Below are 20149 nucleotides of genomic sequence, written 5' to 3' on the forward strand. Positions count from 1 at the left end.
TTTTGATTTTCGAGACAGGGTTTCTTCATAGCTTTTTGGTTCCTGTCCTAGAACTAGCTCTTCTAGACCAGGCTGGCCTCGAACTCACAGATATCCACCTGCCTCTGCCTCCCAAGTGTTGGGATTAAAGGCGTGTGCCACCACTGCCCGGCTTTCAACTAAACTTTTTGTTAGTTTAAATCATATGCAATTTTATATATGGTATCTATTAATAAAAGAATTGAAATGTTAAAAAGGCTATGTAACAAAATACATGCATTAAATAAGATGATGATTTGATTTTAGAGATGACAAAATAATGTACTACTTTATGGTACAGATGCTTTAGAGAAGCTAATCAGTGGGCATAAAAAAGAGGAAAATTTAGTTTCACCTTTAATAAACTGTAGTATTAGTCCAACTTCTAAAAAAGGCAACCCAATTTAAAATGAAACTTTGACATTCTATGTCTTCCCATGCCTGCAATGTAGTGTGTGTGTGAGAGACAGAGAGAAAGAGAGAGACTGTAGTGAATGTATACGTGTTTTATAAGCACATATATACATGGAGTACAAAGCTATATTGTTTCATCTCTCAGGTCGCTGCCCCTGTTTCAGCCCCCCTAGTAATACAGACTACATACATGATAGGATTAAAGTGCACCATGTTTTTAGAAATCTCTCAGTATACTTTTTCATATTAGTTAGTAAGATAGTGAAAGATATGTGTAAAAAATAGTAGATTTAAAGGAATATCTCCCTCATAAACCTAGGCAATGTTTAGATGCAGATTTTCCTAATTCATGATTTCTTGTTAAAATATATTTTTAATTTCCCTGCAGATGATGATGGGCTGGTTTCTCTCAGTCTTTGAGTCTCTCACTTATCTCAATTATTTGTGACTTTCATTCTCCAAGTGGAAATTCTGTTTCTAAGGGGACATACATTAGAGTTATTTTTATCAGAAACATCCAAAAGCATTACTATCATAAAGTGTGTAATTTTTATTTTACAATATTTTATTAATTCTTTGAGAATTAATATATGTACACAGTGCATTTTAATAATGTTCATCCCTTTAACTTCTCAATCTTCCATAGGTATTCCCTCTAACTCCTCCCAGATCCATTCACCATTCCAACCCCCTCTGAACTTCATGTCTTCTTTAAAAAGAGGTTTTTATTTTTATTTGAGGATTCTATACATGGGAACACTGTATTTGCATTATTTCCACCCTTCACCTTCCAGTCCCTCCTGTGTCTCTCCAACTACCCCCTTTTGAGTTATGACCGCATCTACACACACACACACACACACACACACACACACACACACACACACACAGAGAGAGAGAGAGAGAGTACACATATATACATACATATATACATACACTTCTGACTGAATCTAATTACTGCTACTCTTGTTTGCTTGTGCTTTGGATTCAGTGCTTAGGGTTGGGGTCTCATCCCTGAAAACAGAAGAAAATGAATAGATACACAAATATTGGTTCTCTCTACCTCAGCAGTCATTGACTGCTTGAGGCTCTTCATGTACAGGAGGGTGAAAAAGTATTCCTTCATCCAAGTTTGAATGTTTACACCTGTTGTCTTTTCAGGAGGTGTTGTGCTGGCAGATATTTTGTTGAGAATTTCTGAGAATGACTTGCCAGGCCAGTGCAAAGACTGTATTGAACAACTACTGCCCTTATCCTCATTTCACCCCTTTTCTATGATGTTCCCGAAGCTTGAGCTATAGGAGTTGCGTCACCTATGTCCCATTGGACTCTGGGAACCCTATGGTCACTTATTCTCTGCATTTTGACCAGTTGTGTGGATCTTTCTAGAAATATCCATCTCCCTCAACAAGTGTCGAGAACCAGCCTTGACAAATTACCACTTGCCAGGGTCGGGGCATGGGGACTAGAAATACAAGTAAAGAGTATGAAGACATGAAAATAGTAAGACAGAAAACATAGAATATTACTGGTAGAGAGTTCCAGTGAATACTGAAATTACCCACATTTAATTTCCAATTGCTTAAAATACCCCTGACCCCAAAAGGAAGGAGTAAAATAATAAAAAAAAAAAACACTGCATTAACATGATAAAGGAAATGAAGAGGCCAGTTGAAGTTTGCGGGCTGTGATTTCTAGTGCCACAGGTTCAATTCAGTACATAAAACAACATACTTGTTCATTTGTACAATTTATTGGTACATATTCATTGTACATACAGATGAATTTCATAATGATACTTGTATAAAAGTAGGCCATAAGGGTATTTTGAAAATACTCTCTCCTCCCTTTTCTTTCCGCTCCTCCATTGAGTCAATGCTCATTCTTTCAGATTTGTTTTTAGTTTCATGTCCTATATACACGTATCATTTTATACATCTACACAAAATATATTCACAAACAAAAGAAAACATGATCATTTTATTTCTGAGATTGACTTATTTAGTTTAACAGTCTATTTTCCATTTGTATTAAATTTCCTGTTAATGACGTATCTTCATCATTTTCTACAGATTAATGAAGATTTCTCCATTCCTTCCTCCCCCCATCTCATATATATCAATCATATTATCTTTATCCATTCATAGGCATATTCCATATCTTTGCTATTGTAAATAAGGATTCAATAAATAGATGTGCAATTATCTCCATGATATGCTCATTTTGTCCTTCTAAAAGGCCCAAACCATAGGAAATAAGTTAAACGTTCTTAAACATTAGAGGAGTACAATTTGGAAGAATGGCGTTCCACTTCACCCAGTCAAAATGGCTGATATTAGAAAACAAGTAGCAAATGTGTAAGAGGCTGTGGGGAACCCTTGTATGCTTCTGGTGAGCATGTAAATTAGTGTAGGCACTATGGAAATCAGTACAGAGGTTCCTCAAAAATTGAAATTTAACTATTAGATGACCTTTCTCTGCCACTCTTGGGTATACCTAAAAAACTCTAATTCAGCTGCATTGTATAGCTACAGTCTTCTAACTTTTGAGAAATTGTTTTTCAGATCTTCAATGATTTTTTTTAAATTAAAAAGAAGCCATATTTGAAACTCTAATGGATATGTACTAAACTCCAGAAAGCAATGCATTAGTGAATGAAATTCTGTGGTGAGTGGACCAGTTCTGACCCTCCCTTTGTGATTACTTTCTTGATGATGTCCTTCAAATCTCATTTTACTTCGTATCAGTGCTTTTAGTTGTTGATAGTATGTGTTTGCTTATACACAGCCTCAATTTTTATCTTAGATATAAATTTTATATTTAAAATTAAGTCTCGGGTGTAAGACAGTTCAATAGTTTTTATTATTCCAATAAGGAAAATTTCATTATATAAAATTGTATTTAAATATAATTAGCATAAACGGGTTTAAAATATGTGTCTTTCTGTAACACCGGATTCTGTGTTACACCCTTGGTACAGTTTGCACGCCACTGTACCGTAGGCGAGTCGGGCAAGGGCCTGGAGACTGAAAGAACACACAAGAAGACCAGGGTCATTTGAAAGGAGCTCAGCCAACTGCCCAAAGCCCGTTTATTCAGACTTGGGGAAGTCCTTATCTACCTAACTGCTGCACAAGGACCTCCACCCAGGAAGGTGGGAAATTACCGTATTAACAATGGAGTCAATGCCCTACTGCTAATCACCAGGTGGGGCAGGGGAAATGCAGGAACAAACAGAATGCTTGTCAGCTAACCAGAAACTGTCCTCGCAGATGCACCCCAGGAACCAGGGCAGCCCCGGGCCCTACATCTTTCTGTTATCCTAGCTTCTTTACTCAACAATCTAGTATTTATCTTAGGTGAAGCAAATGAATTCATAAGATTTCTTCATTGTTGTATACTTGGGTGGAGTACACGTTCACTCTTTATCCTCTAGCTCTGATAAGGGCATGGACAGTGAAGATGTTTTGGATGTGCAGCAGGATAATTTACATCCAAATCCGGATGTTGTAAATCATCATAATTTGCTTATCAGCAAACTTTTCAGCCTGAGTCTCTATTTCTCCCTTATAAAGTTTGGTTGTGATATATGACAGCCCAGAACTCTTTTAATTTTAACACTTTCAATTAAATTTATGTCTTAGAAGTCAATCTGTGTTCAGAGAAAACTGGTCTTTCTACTATTCAGCTTGATTGCTGGGGAGAAAAATTAGCAAGTTTTCCAACAGTTTCAAAACTCTTGCTGTGTGATTTGGATTATAAATGCTCAAATTTGTGGGAATTTGTCCTTCACTTTACAAATAAGAAATCCAAAAACCAAAAGAATTAAATAAACTTAATGGCATTAATTAAAGAAGGAACTCAGTTTTTAAAATGTATTTTTAAATTTATTTTTTTAATTTTCATTTTATGTGCATGAATGTTTGTGTGTACCTGGTACACATGCACACAAGAAGAGGCCATTGGATCTCATGTGGCTGGAGTTACAGATGGTTATGAAGCTGCACTAAACCAGGGTCATTTTTAATTGCCGAACCATTCTGAGGAAGCTAGCTTTGAATGTCTGGCCACATGGTCAAAAGTTGTCAAGCAGATTCTTGTCTTTGAAGACTTAACAGTCAGGTGGCTGTCCAGACAGACAGGGAAGTTTTGCCCTGTTTCCTGACACCACATAACTAGACTTTTACTGGCCATGTTATTCCTTTCTTGATATCTGTTTGAGTCATGGCACAGTTCACAGAAAAATCTCTCTTCTGAGAGCCAGGTGGAATCCATGAGTCTGGGGTTCTTCCCAGATCTGTTAGAGTTACAGGATAAACTGTTTCTGAGTCTCAGTTCTACCAAATGAAGAGCTGAACATGTGGATCGCTCCAGGATCACTCCAGCTTTTACTCTCAACTTCTTTGATATCTTTGGATGGGAGAAACGACAGAGCACAGGAGAGCTCTGAGTTTTCACACTTCCGTTGCTCTGGCCAGCTCCCCAGGCTGTCCTAGCTAGGCCCAAGGGACCCTTAAGAGACAGCTTCATAGATCCCAGAGCAGGAAGTGAATCTAGACTAACACGTAATGAAGAGCAGAGCTGTGTGCGAGGATGTAGAGTACTTGTTTGGTGTTGCTCCTCTGGGCAAGCATCTTGACCACCTCTTTTCTCATAGCTACTAGATATACCCTGAAGATGAAAGTGAGGACCTTAGCCCTTCTCTCACAGGGATGCTCAGGGACTGCTTTCCTAACTCTGGGATCCTGATCTACCCTGAAGATGTAAGTGAGATTGTAGCCCTTCTCTCACAGGGATGCCCAGGGACAGCTTTCCCAACTCTCGGATTATGATCTACACTGAAGATGTAAGTCAGGACCTTAGCCCTTCTTTCACAGGGATTCTCAGGGTCTGGATTCTGAAGTGACTAGCACACAGATTTCAGGAAAGGCTGTCAGTTCAGCATCTAGCTCTAAGAGATTGCAACCCCACTATTCTGTCCTGATTCTCCATTTACAGTACAGGTTCTGGCATGGCGCCTCAGAGAGGCATCTAATTTGATTGCTGGGCATAAACAGTTTTGATTGGGATCAGTGTTTCAGGGTGAATAACTCCATTATTCTTATTAGGTGATTAGACATGAATGTTACAAAAGAAGAGAGCCTTTGTTTGGGAAACTGGTTGGAATTAGGATAATAGTTTGGAGACAGGACCAGGTATTCTAACTCTCCAAGAATCTGTTTTCATTGCTACTTCATTATCTGTATTTCTTCAGCATGTGACTTGCACTGGAGACCCGAATATTCACATTAAGTGATCTATTCTGTATTAATTTTCATATTATTTAAATGTAGAAACTATTTAATAGAAATTTAAATTTACAGTTGATATTTGGGAAAGTGAGTTCAGATTAATTTACTTGTATCAAGAATTTTACACTTAAAATGTAGGTGTTAATATATTGCTATTAAAGCAGTTTATCAATTTAATAATATTTTCAAAAGTTTAAAACTAGAACTAGCAATCTCTGAATCCTAGTTCGGGGATTTGTACATCAATTTACCTGCCTAAGCAGTGAGGATAAAATGAATGGAATGGAGATGGGACATAGTGTGGCTGGCAAAGACAAGCCACCAAGCCTGATAGCCTGAGCTTGGCTCTGGGATCCACATGGTAGAAAGGGAGAAACAACTTCTGCAAGTAGTCTACTGATTTTCACATATGTCGTGGAGCATGCTTTTCTATTGAATAGATAAACACAAATGTGATATAATTGGAAAATAAAAAAAATGTGGGTGATGATGGAGTTCACGATTTCCTAAAGGAGAAAGACACTAATCAAAGAACCACATGTCTGTCACTGTAATTACCTAGGATAAAAACAGTGAATAAAATATGGTTAAGCAAGAGCCAAATGCTGAAAGTGTGCCAGTCAATGAATAGATAAAGGAAATGTGACAAATATATAATATGTATAAGCACAATTTTTATTATTCTATGAGGAAAAATAAAATTATGTCATTTTCAAGAAAATATATGTACTAAATACAATTATATTAAGTGAAATAAGTCACACAGGGCAAGGAAAATATTACATTATCTTTTTTAGTGGATTCCTTAGCCCATCTTGCAGGCTTCCAGATGCAACTGCTATGAATGTGGCCTGAACAGCATTTGTAAGCCCTTCAAATCAATGCAGCATACAGTTCAGTTTGAGAATATTTGACCCAAGGAAACATATACATACAGGAAACAAAATCAAAAGCAACTAGGAGTGGCAGAGAGTGAGGATATTGAATTTCAGTGAGTAAATGAGGGGCTCAAACAACAGAGAGAAGATGAGTTACTGGGATATTTGAATTCAGGAGAAAGACAGACAGCTTAGAATCTAGCTAAAAAGTGTCATAACTTTCATAGAAGAAAATAATTCAACCTTAATGTATTAAGAACTGAATTCATTGAGCACTTGCTGTATGATAATGTCTAAAAACCAGAAGCAAAAAAGGCCAGGTCACACAGATGTAAGCATCTATAAATAACCTGGCATAGGCAGAATAAAGAATAATGTTTTAAAAAGAGTCAAGGGAAGACTCCTCAGAAAAGGAAAAGTTCTTTCTACATCCTTCCTGGTGTTTGGTGTCGGAATCTAGGCATCATTTCCCTCCTATCCTGAGACACTTGCTGGCCCACCTCTTCACTTTTTCCATGCCCTAATCTCACTTCACTCTGGTCTATCTTCCTACAGTTGTTAGGTAGCTACTCAGCAATCCTGATGAGGAGCTTCCAGACTAACACCTCAAGCACCATTAGCTTCATACTCACGGGCTTTCCAGAGATGGAGAGTCTGGAGCACTGGCTAAGTGGCCTCCTGCTGCTGCTGTATGCTATCTCCATTGTAGGCAATGTCCTCATTCTCTTCATCATAAAGGAGGAACAGAGCTTGCACCAGCCAATGTACTACTTCCTGTCCCTCCTATCTGTCAATGACCTGGGGGTGTCCTTTTCTACTTTGCCCACGGTGCTGTCTTCTATGTGTTTCCGTGTTCCAGAGATTGCCTTTGATGCCTGCTTGGCCCAGATGTTCTTCATACACTTTTTTTCCTGGACCGAGTCTGGCATTCTGCTGGCCATGAGTTTTGACAGGTATGTGGCCATCTGTAACCCTTTGCACTATTCCTCAGTGCTCACTGATGCTCGTGTGGCCCACATGGGTATGTCTATTGTTATACGCAGCTTCTGCATGGTCTTTCCACTTCCTTTCTTACTGAAGAGGCTGCCCTTCTGTAAGGCCAACGTTCTGACTCATTCCTACTGCTTGCACCCAGACCTGATACGCCTACCCTGTGGAGATACGACCATCAATAGCATGTATGGGCTGTTTATTGTCATCTCTGCCTTTGGTATAGATTCAATGCTCATCCTTCTGTCCTATGTGCTCATTCTGCGCTCTGTGCTGGCCATTGCCTCCCGAGAAGAGAGACTCAAGACACTCAACACCTGTGTGTCACACATCTCTGCTGTGCTCATCTTCTATGTGCCCATGATTAGTGTGTCAATGGTCCACAGATTTGTAAAGCATGCCCCAGAGTATGTGCACAAGTCCACATCCCTGGTATATCTCTTTGTACCTCCAATGCTCAATCCTATTATCTATTCCATCAAGACAAAGGAAATTCGCAGGAGGCTGCACAAGATGCTGTCAGGCACCAAGTTCTGATTGGAGATGCACTTTATGGAACACTACATAGCTTAGACATTTTTGTTTTTGTTGATGTTTGAATGTATCAAGATAGTCTGTGGACCTTTAAATATGTGTATTTTTAGCTACATTTGGGAGTATGCATTGCTTACAAGACATAGCCTAGATTCAATCTGCAACTCAAAACACCATGTGACTAACTAATTAGGGCATAGTTTGCTGCAAATTAATTCTCTCCAATCAAACAAGAAAAAGGCTCTTGAATTAGATCTTGTTTGGTTCCAATATACCACTAATACCTAAATTTTCAAGTATTATAAAAGTAAATTCACTCATATACATATAATGTATATATACATACATATATCTGATGTTATCTGGTAAAAGAAGAACAGTTTTGGATATCTTTAAACTTCAAACTTCTGAGTTATACAGTAGCTATTTGATCATGGTGACATGTGCTATCATCACTCAAGCACAACTAAGGGAAAGATTAACTTTCTCCTAAGAAGCTAATAGGAACACTGAGTGGAAGATGAACTGATATTAGTGACTAGTGGATGGGGAAGTTCCCTTCATAAGCCACGGCAATGTGGTCCATAAGCCATGGCAGTGTGGTCTACAGTCTACTGCTGTATGTGTTTATGTTCTACAATGAGTAGGGCCTCCCAAAGACCACAACAGAGACAAGACAGATGCCAGGGAAATCACAGGATCACAGCTGTGAAATGTCTGAAACCTTCTAAGATTCACAAATGTGAGCACAATCCGTATGACACAGGAACTGGTAGAATTAAGTACAGTGGGCTGGAGACTTCCACCAAATAGTAAACAGGGGATCTTGTAAGTCAAACTTCTAGGAGAGCAATGGAGAAATCAGATACTTTTGGCAGAAGTCTTTAAAAAGTGATATCTCTTTACATTTTCCTGGTAAGACGGTGAAATAAGTTTTAGAAAGCAAAGCTATGTGGGCAAAGTAATAGGACAGTGACCTACACAAAAGAGCATACACTTGCATTGCCCCTAAAGGCCCTTTTTGAATGCAAATTAAGTGACAGAAATGTAAAATAAAAACCTACATATGACACAATGAAGGTAACAGAGATATAGATATGCTTATTTCCAACTATAGGAAAATATATTTCAAGAAGGATTTGCTACAGATTGGTAAAACAAGGAGAGAAACTTACTGGTTTCAAAGTCTGAGACATGAGATGTCTAAGTACTGTCATCATTGCTCCAAGTCTTTGCCAATCTCAAAGATTCTTATCAAATGAGCTCTTTCAAAAGAATGCACAATAAACCTGAAGTAAAGCACATTAAGTGAAAGAAAGAGGGCCCTGTGCAAGATAAAGAAGGTTCCGAAAGAGAAGAGTATAGGGAGTCAGGTAGAAGAGAGTGCTATAGTTTTGCAAGATGAAGGCTGGCTTGGAAGCAACACCTGTAGATTAGGCTGGAGCAGAGATGAGGTGGGGCATCCTCCAGAGCACAGAACACATTCAGCTTGGAATCAGAAACATGCTACAGAAGAAACAGAAAACAAAACCAGCCAAAATTCTTCTCTCCCAAGAATCTTTTGGGTCATTGCAGAAGCCAACTTTCTTAGTATTTGGAGAGAAAGAGGGACAGAGAAGGCAATTCTATACCCATATATATGCATATATATACATATATATATACATACACATTTGCATATATACATGCAAATATGCAAAATGCCAAGGATGACAATGAACTCTTGGCTTTTAATTCATACTAGCAGGGTTGGTGTTCTCTCTCTTTCTTTCTTTCTGAAATTATGAACCATATTTCTGACTTCAGTATTTTTCAGATTTCTAAAGTTGAAATTTTGTGACAAGCATGATGGTTTAGTAGGTAGAGGAGCTTGCACAGAGACCTGATGACCTGGGTACAATCCCTGTATCCAACAAAGTTTGCTAGAACAGAGTTGTCCTCTGGCCTTTGTTTGCTCACCATGGCACTGATATGCTTGTGCTCACACACACATTACACACAAAAGAAATACATAAATACAGGGAAAATAATTGAAGCTCAAGTTTATCTATGCAACTTAGTTATATAATAGGGCATAAGAATGCTAAGTGAGTACTTGATTATATTTTTATAGGGGAAGAACTGTATCCATATTGAGTGTGGAAAGTATTTGCCATTTATACTAACAAATATGTATTCTGCTTTGCTACTCCTTATCAAATAAAAATCTACTCCATAAATAAGAGATTTTTAATATTTTCCTGAATTAATATATTTTCTATTACTAGCAAAATAAATATTTTATATAGTGTGTCAACTTCTAAATAATTTAAGAACCATTAATAATATTTAACTGAGAAGCTTCATTAGTTTGAAAAAATTTATGTCTGATAATAAATAAAACAACACTGTCCAATTTGTATCTGTTTTATTTCCAACAACACTTTTCTATAATTGGAAACATTTATATTATTTGTAAAAGTTTTTGTAGATATTTGGATTCTAAATACTGAGTTGTATTTCTTGTGAAGCATAATGATATATCTCCATTTTTGTTGAATAATTTTCGCATGAAATATTTCCAATCTACTATCTGTCACTCACTTTGGATATATCTGTTTAGCAGAAATTTGTTTATTTTTAAAAAATATTTTACTTACTTTTCTACATCTTCAAAAATTGGCTTTGTGTTAAGTTGTGTTCAGTATAGAAAAAGCCATTGGCCATGTGTTAAGCTTTAACTTTGTCAATGTTTAAGGATCAGCTCATCTCAGTTAACAATAATAATAAGAACTGGATGTCAAGACCATAAAGGCTGTGATGTAGATCAGGAGCAGAGTTCTCATCTAGCATGGACCAGGCCCTGGGTTCAATCTCCAACACCCAGGAATCTTGTTTCTTTTCACTTGTATTTACCTTTAATATATAGTTTTGTGGCATTCAGTCTTTGTTATTCCTTCACATAATGTCTGTGGAGATTTACTTCACCGGTGACATCATTTCACTGAAGTTACTCCTAAATACCACATGTTCTTGCCTTATGCGGAAATTTGAGGAAGTGACTTGGATGTAGCCCCCTCATTACTAGAGGTTGTGAAGGGGAGGGTGGGTAAAAGGCATACAGCAGGAATGCGCTAAAATATCACACCAAACTGTATTACTATGTATAATTAATATTTGTTGATAAAAAGAGAAACATAAAAGAAAAGAAGAAATGTGTATGTAGATAAATAAAAACTAAGCACTGGAGTAGTTGACAGACTGCATTCTTCCTGTAACTCTTCATATAGGATCTTGCCCACCCTCCAATGACTGAGTCATATCGTCACAGTCTTCACACCAAACCTGGTACATTGTAGGTTTCGGTAAATATTATTGAGTGAATAAGTAATAGATGAGCTGTTATATTCCTTTAAATGAAAGAACAAAGTTCATAAACTGTGTATTTTACCTTCAGAATCCATTCCCCAGTCTTTATAGTGCTTTAATGCTGGGGTTACATGCAGGCTGATAATTAATTTCTGTGCTAGAAAGAATGAGCACTGAAAAATCCTTTAGACAGAATTTTCTGAGCAACATGCTGGAAGCAAATGATGTAAGATTCAGGTTGTCTGCTGCTCAGCTCTGCCTTTTGAACTTGTACTAACTGAGGCTCTCTGGACATCTGAGCCTGCCGCCTGCCATGCCCCAGTGTTTGGGTGAGTAACACCTGCATCTAGAGACTAATAGAACTGTCTTGAGATTCTACTTTACATTTGAAGAGTGTTGGGGGTTTAAGAGAATTGCTATTTAATAGCAAACCTTTAAGTGATGCCAACTGGAATGCAAGTTATACAAGTACAGATAAAAATCAATAAATTAAACATTCATTTAAGTATAATTATTTCTTTTATTTTATCACATATATTTGATGAACTAATCCTCTGTATATAATGGAAAGAAAGGGCAAAACCTTTTTATTTAATAAATATGAACAAGATGCACAGGCAGCAACAGATAGATCCCTTCACAGCTGAAGGTGAAATAGGATGACAGAGGACTCTGAGTTCATGACTCAGAAAACATATCAAGTTGGTGATGCAGCAGTGTCCACTTGATGAGGAAATGCCCTTCAGGGGCACCTAACTTAACTTGGAAGATGAACCCGTTGTGTCTTGCTTTGTTTATCACCTTATAAAGCCATGGTAGTGAAGACTGCTTCCAGACTAGCTGGACTGTGTCTGCAGCAGCAAAGTTGTGGTATCTGAGAAGAGCTAGTCAGATCTGCAAACCGCTTCTTGACTCTGCGTCAGGTTACATAGGAAATGACACTGAGAGTTAGTCACTGTTGGGGCGTGGCTGCTGTCTTCTTGTGAGAGTCATTTCTGAAGAATCTCTCCTTCCTTGAAATCCCGTGGAACTCCCTGCATTGTCACTTTGGTTTCTTATGTTCGGTGTTGGCTCTTATTTATCATAGGACTTTTATGAATCTTAACTATGAGGCACAAAGATCAAGAATCCTGTGCAAACATAATTGCTCCTTCTAGCTTCTGTTCTTATCGACCAACTCAATCCTTGCTATGGAGACGAGATATGTATCCATGAGAAGTCGGGGTGGAAGCATGACTCCCATACTTCCACATACTTTCTGTAAATTAGAAACTTGTCTTCTCAATATTCTTAGTTTGAACATGTCTAATATTTCATTTTCTTAATTAAAACTATGTCTAATGGGATTTTAAAAGAAGTAAAGGAATTGTCTTTTAAATATTTTTCCTGGGACTAAACAAGATATTTTGTTATTTCAATATGGAAATAAATTTTGGGTTCAAAGGAAGCATTGCAGTAAAACAAGTATAAAACCCAATGGTGGTTGGTTTAGCTCTGTTTAGGGTTGTAGTTGTGTGTGTGTGGGGAGGGCTACCTGTGGCTTTGACAATAACTATATGAGTAGTTCCAACATCCAAAACAAGCAAAATAAAACTCCAGATCAGACAGTGAGCTGATTTTAAACAATGTGGATCAGACAGTGAACTGATTTTATACAATGCAGGTCAGACAGCAAGCAGATTTTATATAATGCAGATCAGACAGCGAGCTGATTTTATACAATGCAGATAAGTGAGATGTTAGTCTTTCATTTAGATGCTGCACTTGGGTGGGAAGCAAACATAAATTTAATCTCAAAGATTTATGTAACTCTGGGCAATTCATTCTCTGTGCCTTATGAGATTATTATGTGTAGTAATATGGGGCGGCAGGGCTGTGTCCCCCACACCGGGCCGCCCACATGGCTAGCTTATGCTCCGAAATAACAACACACAAACTGTATTCTTTTAATCACTGCTTGGCCCATTCTCTTCTAGGCTAATTCTCACATATTAATTTAGCCCATTCCTAATCATCTGTGTGTAGCACCCCAAGGTGCGCTTACCGGGGAGATTCTAGCCTAGTCCATCCTGGGTCGGAGCTTCATGCCCGGAGCGGGGCATGGCGTCTCTCTCAGGCGTCTGCTCCAGAGAGAGCTGTGGAGTCTCTGACCTCACTTCCTCTTCCTCCCAGCATTTTGATCTGTTTACTCCACCTACCTATGTCCTAACCAATAAAATGGGCCAGGGCAGTGCCTTTATTAGCCAATGACCTTCCTCCATCATTTCCCCTTTTTCGGTTTAAACAAAAAAAAAGGCTTTAACATAGCAAAATTACATATAACAAAACAGTTAGCAAGTAAAAGTTACAATAATCTTTATCATAGCTAAGGAAAACTATAACTATAACTAACTATTCTTAACTCCATCAAAGACTCCAGAAAGATATAATATTACCTAAGTAAACAAGAACTAAGAAACTTCAAACTCTAGAAATGACAAAGACATCTCGCTGCCTGGACAGTCACCCAAAGTTCTTTTGTACCGTTGGGGCATCCATCTTCAGCCTTCAGGCCCATGGTATCCAGCAGACATTTCCATAAAGCAGGAAAATTCAAAGTCAGTTCAGTCACTATCTGTTGTGTCCTGCAGAATGTCTCGCACTCTTTCAAAATGAATCAGGAACCCCGAAAGATCATCTCACCTTAGGCAAGTTCAGTAGTCCTCTCTCTGCGGGTTCTCTGTGTCCAGTTTATGCAATAGTCCAGGCAAGAGCAGTTTCTTGCCCAAATGGCTATCAAAACTCCATAACGAGCCTCTTCGATGCCCATCTTCCTCTTGAAATAGATTGGTGCTGCCAGGAGCAGAGTGTCTCATTGTCATGAAAAGTCCTCAGTTATTAAAACATTAAATGTCCTATTCTGTAATCTTTGAAAGACATGAAGAATGTCTATCTAAAATATATCTCTATATATCTAGAAAATCTAACTAACATGACTACAAACTTGACCATTATGATTATCTATTAACTACCTATATACATTACATTTTTAAATGAACTACACAATCACAATACCTTAATCAATATCAGAAATACATATACATTTAACAAAATTGACCTTAAATCGCTATCAATAAAGCAAAATCTATACTAATGCAAATTATTCATATCTATATCATATCCCCCTTTAAATGTAAAAGAACATTTATAAACATTTTTTGGGAATTTGGGCGCAGTTATTTCTCTCCAAACTGCTTCCTGCTGAATGGGGGCGTCGTTAATTAGGTCTTTCATGGTATAACCTGTGTGCTAGTTTCATCTCAGTTGGCAGTTGAGCGAAGCAATTTTTTGAAGGCGTTCACACCAACCCTTCAGGAGGGCGTGGTCCATCATACCAAATCGGAATAGAAGAAATGAACAGCGTCTCATCCTCTGTGAAAACAAAATAAGAAACTCCTCTCCAAAGCATCATGTCCTTAGATCCAAATTTCAAAGTCAAGGCATTTTCACAATATTTATGTTGGATTAGTTCAGCAGCATTTATAAATAAATATCTTTTAGCAGCTGTTGCTCCTTCCTCGGCATTCAAACAATTCAAAGAGAGCATAATAGCATACAGTATCAAGATTCTCTGTGTATTTTCCATCTTTGTACAGCTTTGTTTTAACCTCTATTTCGTTTATTTTTACTTTTAACTTTTTGCTTTTTGAGACAGGTTCTCTGTATCTTTGACCTGAAGTAACTCTGTAGACCAGGCTGTCTTTGAACTCTCAGAGATCCGCCTGTCTCTGCCTCCCAGGCATTGGGATTAAAGGCGTGTGCTACCACACACAACAACTCTCTTCCTTTTTTTGTTTTTTACTTTAAGAACTTCAACTTTTAGTCTGCATATATTTTTAACACACTGTAAACCATTTAAAAATTTTCTTTGTCTTTGAATCTCTCTTTACTGTATATCTCTCTTTTTCTGACCACACGAGCCTTTAAATTACTGAGCAATATGGGTAGGATTAAAGGCGTGGCTTTGCCAGCTAGATCCAGTCCATTCCTTAGCTTTCCAGCCTCATGGCTGATATACAGGCTGTAGCCATGTTTACTGCAACAACTGTATGGCATTTCAAGGTCCCTGCCAGCAAGTGAGCTACAACAGACAACACTCACGTCCTCTCTTGGTAGCCGGCCCTCCTGCCTCAAACAGTCAGAGTTTGCCCTGGCAGGATGGCCCAGAAAGCCAGCATTTTTAAACGGCGCAGCTTTTTTCCTGCTACGGCTGAAAACCGAAAAGCATGCGTTCAGCTTTTCGTCAACACCGTTTAAGTGTTTCGTGGCAGGACCTCTTAATGAGCTGCAGGCTTTGCAGCTAAAGCTGAGTCAGGAAGCCTCTCTTAGATGAGGTGCTTGCTTGCCTCTGGCAAGCAGAGCAGACCTGAGGACACAGTGAGTCTAGTTGCCATCAAACTAATCGTAGCACTTTACTCCATTTATGCTCTATTCAAAAGCTCTGTCTCCCGCAGGAGCCAGACAGAGATAGCAATGGTGGCACAGCCCCAGGCAGTCGCGCTTTAAAATGACACAGCGTTTTTTTTTTTCTGCTACTGTTGCCGAATCAGGAAATCTCTCTACAGCGCGCCACCAACAAACAGCAAAAATCTGTGTTAAACTCTCGCTCCCTTATTTTTAAGCCTTCTCAGGTTTTTTAAGTGGGTTTAGTTGTTCACACGTCTGGGCGCCAAATGTAGTAATATGGGGCGGCAGGGCTGTGTCCCCCACACCGGGCCGCCCACATGGCTAGCTTATGCTCCGAAATAACAACCCACAAACTGTATTCTTTTAATCACTGCTTGGCCCATTCTCTTCTAGGCTAATTCTCACATATTAATTTAGCCCATTCCTAATCATCTGTGTGTAGCACCCCAAGGTGCGCTTACCGGGGAGATTCTAGCCTAGTCCATCCTGGGTCGGAGCTTCATGCCTGGAGCGGGGCATGGCGTCTCTCTCAGGCGTCTGCTCCAGAGAGAGCTGTGGAGTCTCTGACCTCACTTCCTCTTCCTCCCAGCATTTTGATCTGTTTACTCCACCTACCTATGTCCTAACCAATAAAATGGGCCAGGGCAGTGCCTTTATTAGCCAATGACCTTCCTCCATCAATTATGAACATTAAGTAAGTCAATGCATACAAAGATTTTAAACTAGAACATGGCACATTTAATGACTCAGTAAAATTAATTGTTACATTAGGAAAATTTGCTATCTTTATAAAAATAATTCTGAGTTTAGGCTAATCTGTATAACATTACACAACTACTCAATTGCCTCCCACATTTACCTTTCTGTGGATGACACACATGCTAGCTAAATGCACCATTGCTTTGCACCCTCTTATTTTATGTTTTAAGTTTTGTGTCTTAATTTTCCTGGTCTCATAGCTTTCCATGTTTGCACATCCATATTATACTTATAATGTTGATAATGCTCATGATGAAAATTATGATTATATTGATGACATCATCAGTGAAAACTCATAGGCATTGCAATCATCAGATCCTAAAGAAAGATGTGAAAGTCACAGTTTGGTACGGCGAAACATTCGGAAGATGGCACGGCGTATCTCCTTTGTCTTGGCACTATAAATGAGAGGGTTGAGTACAGGAGGCACAAAGAGATAGATATTGGACATAAGGACATGTATGTATCGTGGTGCATGCTTCCCAAAGCGGTGTACTGTAGAGACCCCTATCATTGGCACGTAAAATGCAAGTACAGCCAAGATATGCGACACACATGTGTTGAGAGCTTTGAGGCGTTCTTCATGAGAAGCAATGGCTATAACAGAACGCAAAATGAGCACATAGGAGAGGAAGATAAAAAGCAGGTCCATGCCAAAGGTAGACACAAGAACGAAGAGCCCGTAGATACTGTTGACGGTGATGTCAGCACAAGCAAGCTTCATCATGTCTGGGTGCAGGCAGTAGGAGTGGGAAAGAACATTGGATCTGCAGATAGGTAGCCTCTTGATGAGGAAGGGCAGGGGGAAAAGGGTGATGAAGCTTCGAGCAGTCACAGCTACCCCCATTCCAGCAATGAATTCATTGGTGAGCACAGTGGCATAATGTAAGGGATCACATATGGCCACGTAGCGGTCAAAGCTCATGGCCAGAAGAATCCCTGACTCCATCATGGAGAAAGAGTGGACTAAGAACATCTGGACTAGGCAGGCATCAAAAGCAATGCTGCGGGCATCAAAGCAGAAGGTTCTAAGCACAGTGGGCAGTGTGGCCATGGACATGGCCACATCACTGAAAGACAACATGGACAGAAAGTAGTACATGGGAGAATGGAGGCTGGGCTCCACTCGCACGGCCTGAAGGATCACAGTGTTTGCCCCAAGGGCCACGGCATACATCATGCAGAGGGGTCCTGCCAGCCAGGGATGGAGGCTCTCCAGACCAGGGATACCAGTTAGGAGGAAGGAAGCAGGGCGAGTGACATTGAACAGCGCCATAACAGGAAGAACCCAGAATGCGTCTTGGGGTCAGAGCTTCTTGCTTGGGTAATTCCAAGAGTTGCATTAACTGAAGGACAAGAAACCAGGAATCAAGACACGCAGTGAGGAAGTCTCTACAACTAACAGCTGGTGCACTCATGACTGGTTTGAGACTAATGCAGGCACATTGCCTTTCTTCATATTTTATGATCATCAAGCTACTGATGAGGATAACATTTCCCTGCTTCCTGGATGCGGAAAAACATTGTATGTTACTTCAGAAATCTGAGTTAATCATGAGGAACATGTTTCCACCATGTTGTTCACATTTTACATGCAGTTTAGGAGCACCATTTGTGAGAAATATATAAACAGTAATTCAAAGGAATCAATGTTGCAGAAGAAAATCAAGTATTGGAGTCATCAATAACTCTTAGAAGTGCTTAAATATTTCCTAGAAAACACTGTTTAGTTTTCTGTCACTAATTATGGGAAAATTTTCCCAGAGCCATATTTTTTTTTATAATTTTGGAAGTTTATGTATTTATATTTGTATGTATATGTGTTTGCTTGCATTTGTTTATGTACAACTCGTGTATGCAGGAGTCAATGGAAGCCAGAAGAGGGCATTAGATACCCTAGAAAGAGTTACAGGGAGTTGTGAACTGAGATGTAGGTGCTGGGAACAAAAGCTAGGTCCCTGTAAGAGCAGCTAGTGCTCTTAATGACTAGGCCATCTCTCTAGACTCCAGAGCTAGCATTTATCATGGTGGATACTTGGGAGGTAAGAACAATAAGAGACTGAGGTAACTGACCATATTTGAACATCATTTTTCATTGTCACAGTTACTGAAATGGGATTTTTAAAAATAATAACAGGATTTTTAAAAATTATAATAGAGCATGCCTTGGATGACAAATATAAACTTTTTATTTAAATAAGTTATATTAAATATATAAAAATTTTAATATAATTTGATATATAGAAAAATAGAGCAATAATAAAAAGAAAGAAAAGTACCCATATATTTCTGAAAAGATAAAACAGATTCTATTTCTGGAAAAATTATAAATTCTAAGTGTCCAGTACATACTCATCTTCAGAGTATAGGAGGGCATTGTTCCAAAAAGACACTTCTATACCTTGATATAGTCTTATAGATTCTCAAAATATTTGCTGTTCAAAAGACACATTCATACCCTTCCACATTAGACTCAGTCCGACTTCCATCTCCAATGAGCACCCATTCTTAACTCTCTTCCTCACAATCTTGCTTTCTTCACACAATGTAGCCCCATATTCCTCCTCTATTTCAACATAGATGTGCACACATCTTATCTTGTTTATTATCTCAGTTTACCGATATATAGGCAGCATTTACATGTGCAAATACGTGCATGCATATTGATTTGTTTATTCACACTTCTGTCTACATTCATGAAGATTATTTTCTCCAGATGTTTTAAGACCACTACTTACATGTTACTTGATTCTTACAGCTATCCTTCTCTGAGTGTCTTGTCTTCTACCAATACTTTTGACATGATTCCATTTTCTTTTTTCATTGATTTTTATTGAGCTCTACATTTTTCTCTGCTCCCCTCCATACCTTTCCTCTCTCTTTTTCAACCCTCCCCCAAAGTCCCCATGCTCCCAATTTACTCAGGAGATCTTTTCTTTTTCTACTTTTCATGTAGATTAGATCTATGTAAGTCTCTCTTAAAGTCCTCATTGTTGTCTAAGTTCTTTGGGATTGTGGATTGTAGGCTCCTCTTCTTTGCTTTATGTTTAAAAAAGAGCAATGAGTGAGTACATGTGATAATTGTCTTTCTGTGTCTGGGTTATCTCACTCAAAAAAATGTTTTCTAACTCCATCCATTTTCCTGCAAAATTCAAGATGTCATTATTTTTTTCTGCTGTGTAGTAAGACTAGAGAATGTTAGAAGACTTCTCATTTGGCTGACTTGGTTTTAGCTTTTAGGGCACCTTGCTTTGGGAGAACTCCAGAAATTCACGCCAAAACTAGACTTAGGTTCCTTTGCTCCAGAAACCCAGGTTTATATCACACACACACACACACACACACACACACACACACACACACACCCCAAAACAAAACAGAACAAAAATCCTACAGGTTCAGGGGTGATATAAGGAGATATGTCTTAGGCTCGGAGTCAATAGTGATGAGGTGTGCCTACAGCTCTGGGAG

The 20149-nt window shown here is 38.7% G+C and overlaps 2 protein-coding genes across 2 annotated transcripts; one reads left to right on the forward strand and one right to left on the reverse strand.

Moving 5' to 3' along the window:
• Positions 1-7183: 7183 nt before the first annotated feature.
• LOC121457886 (olfactory receptor 51I2-like) lies at positions 7184-8128 on the forward strand. The gene has a single exon (XM_041666950.1). It carries the CDS (start codon positions 7184-7186, stop codon positions 8126-8128), a length of 945 nt encoding a protein of 314 aa, XP_041522884.1.
• Positions 8129-17015: 8887 nt separating this feature from the next.
• On the reverse strand, positions 17016-17954 carry LOC121457876 (olfactory receptor 51I2). The gene has a single exon (XM_041666935.1). The coding sequence runs from the start codon at positions 17952-17954 to the stop codon at positions 17016-17018; it is 939 nt and encodes a 312-aa protein (XP_041522869.1).
• Between the last annotated feature and the right edge of the window lie 2195 nt (positions 17955-20149).

Source organism: Microtus oregoni, unplaced genomic scaffold (genome assembly GCF_018167655.1).
Source record: "Microtus oregoni isolate MIOR12 unplaced genomic scaffold, Mior012 000016F_ref0000370, whole genome shotgun sequence".
In the NCBI taxonomy this organism is placed as follows: Eukaryota; Metazoa; Chordata; class Mammalia; order Rodentia; family Cricetidae; genus Microtus; species Microtus oregoni.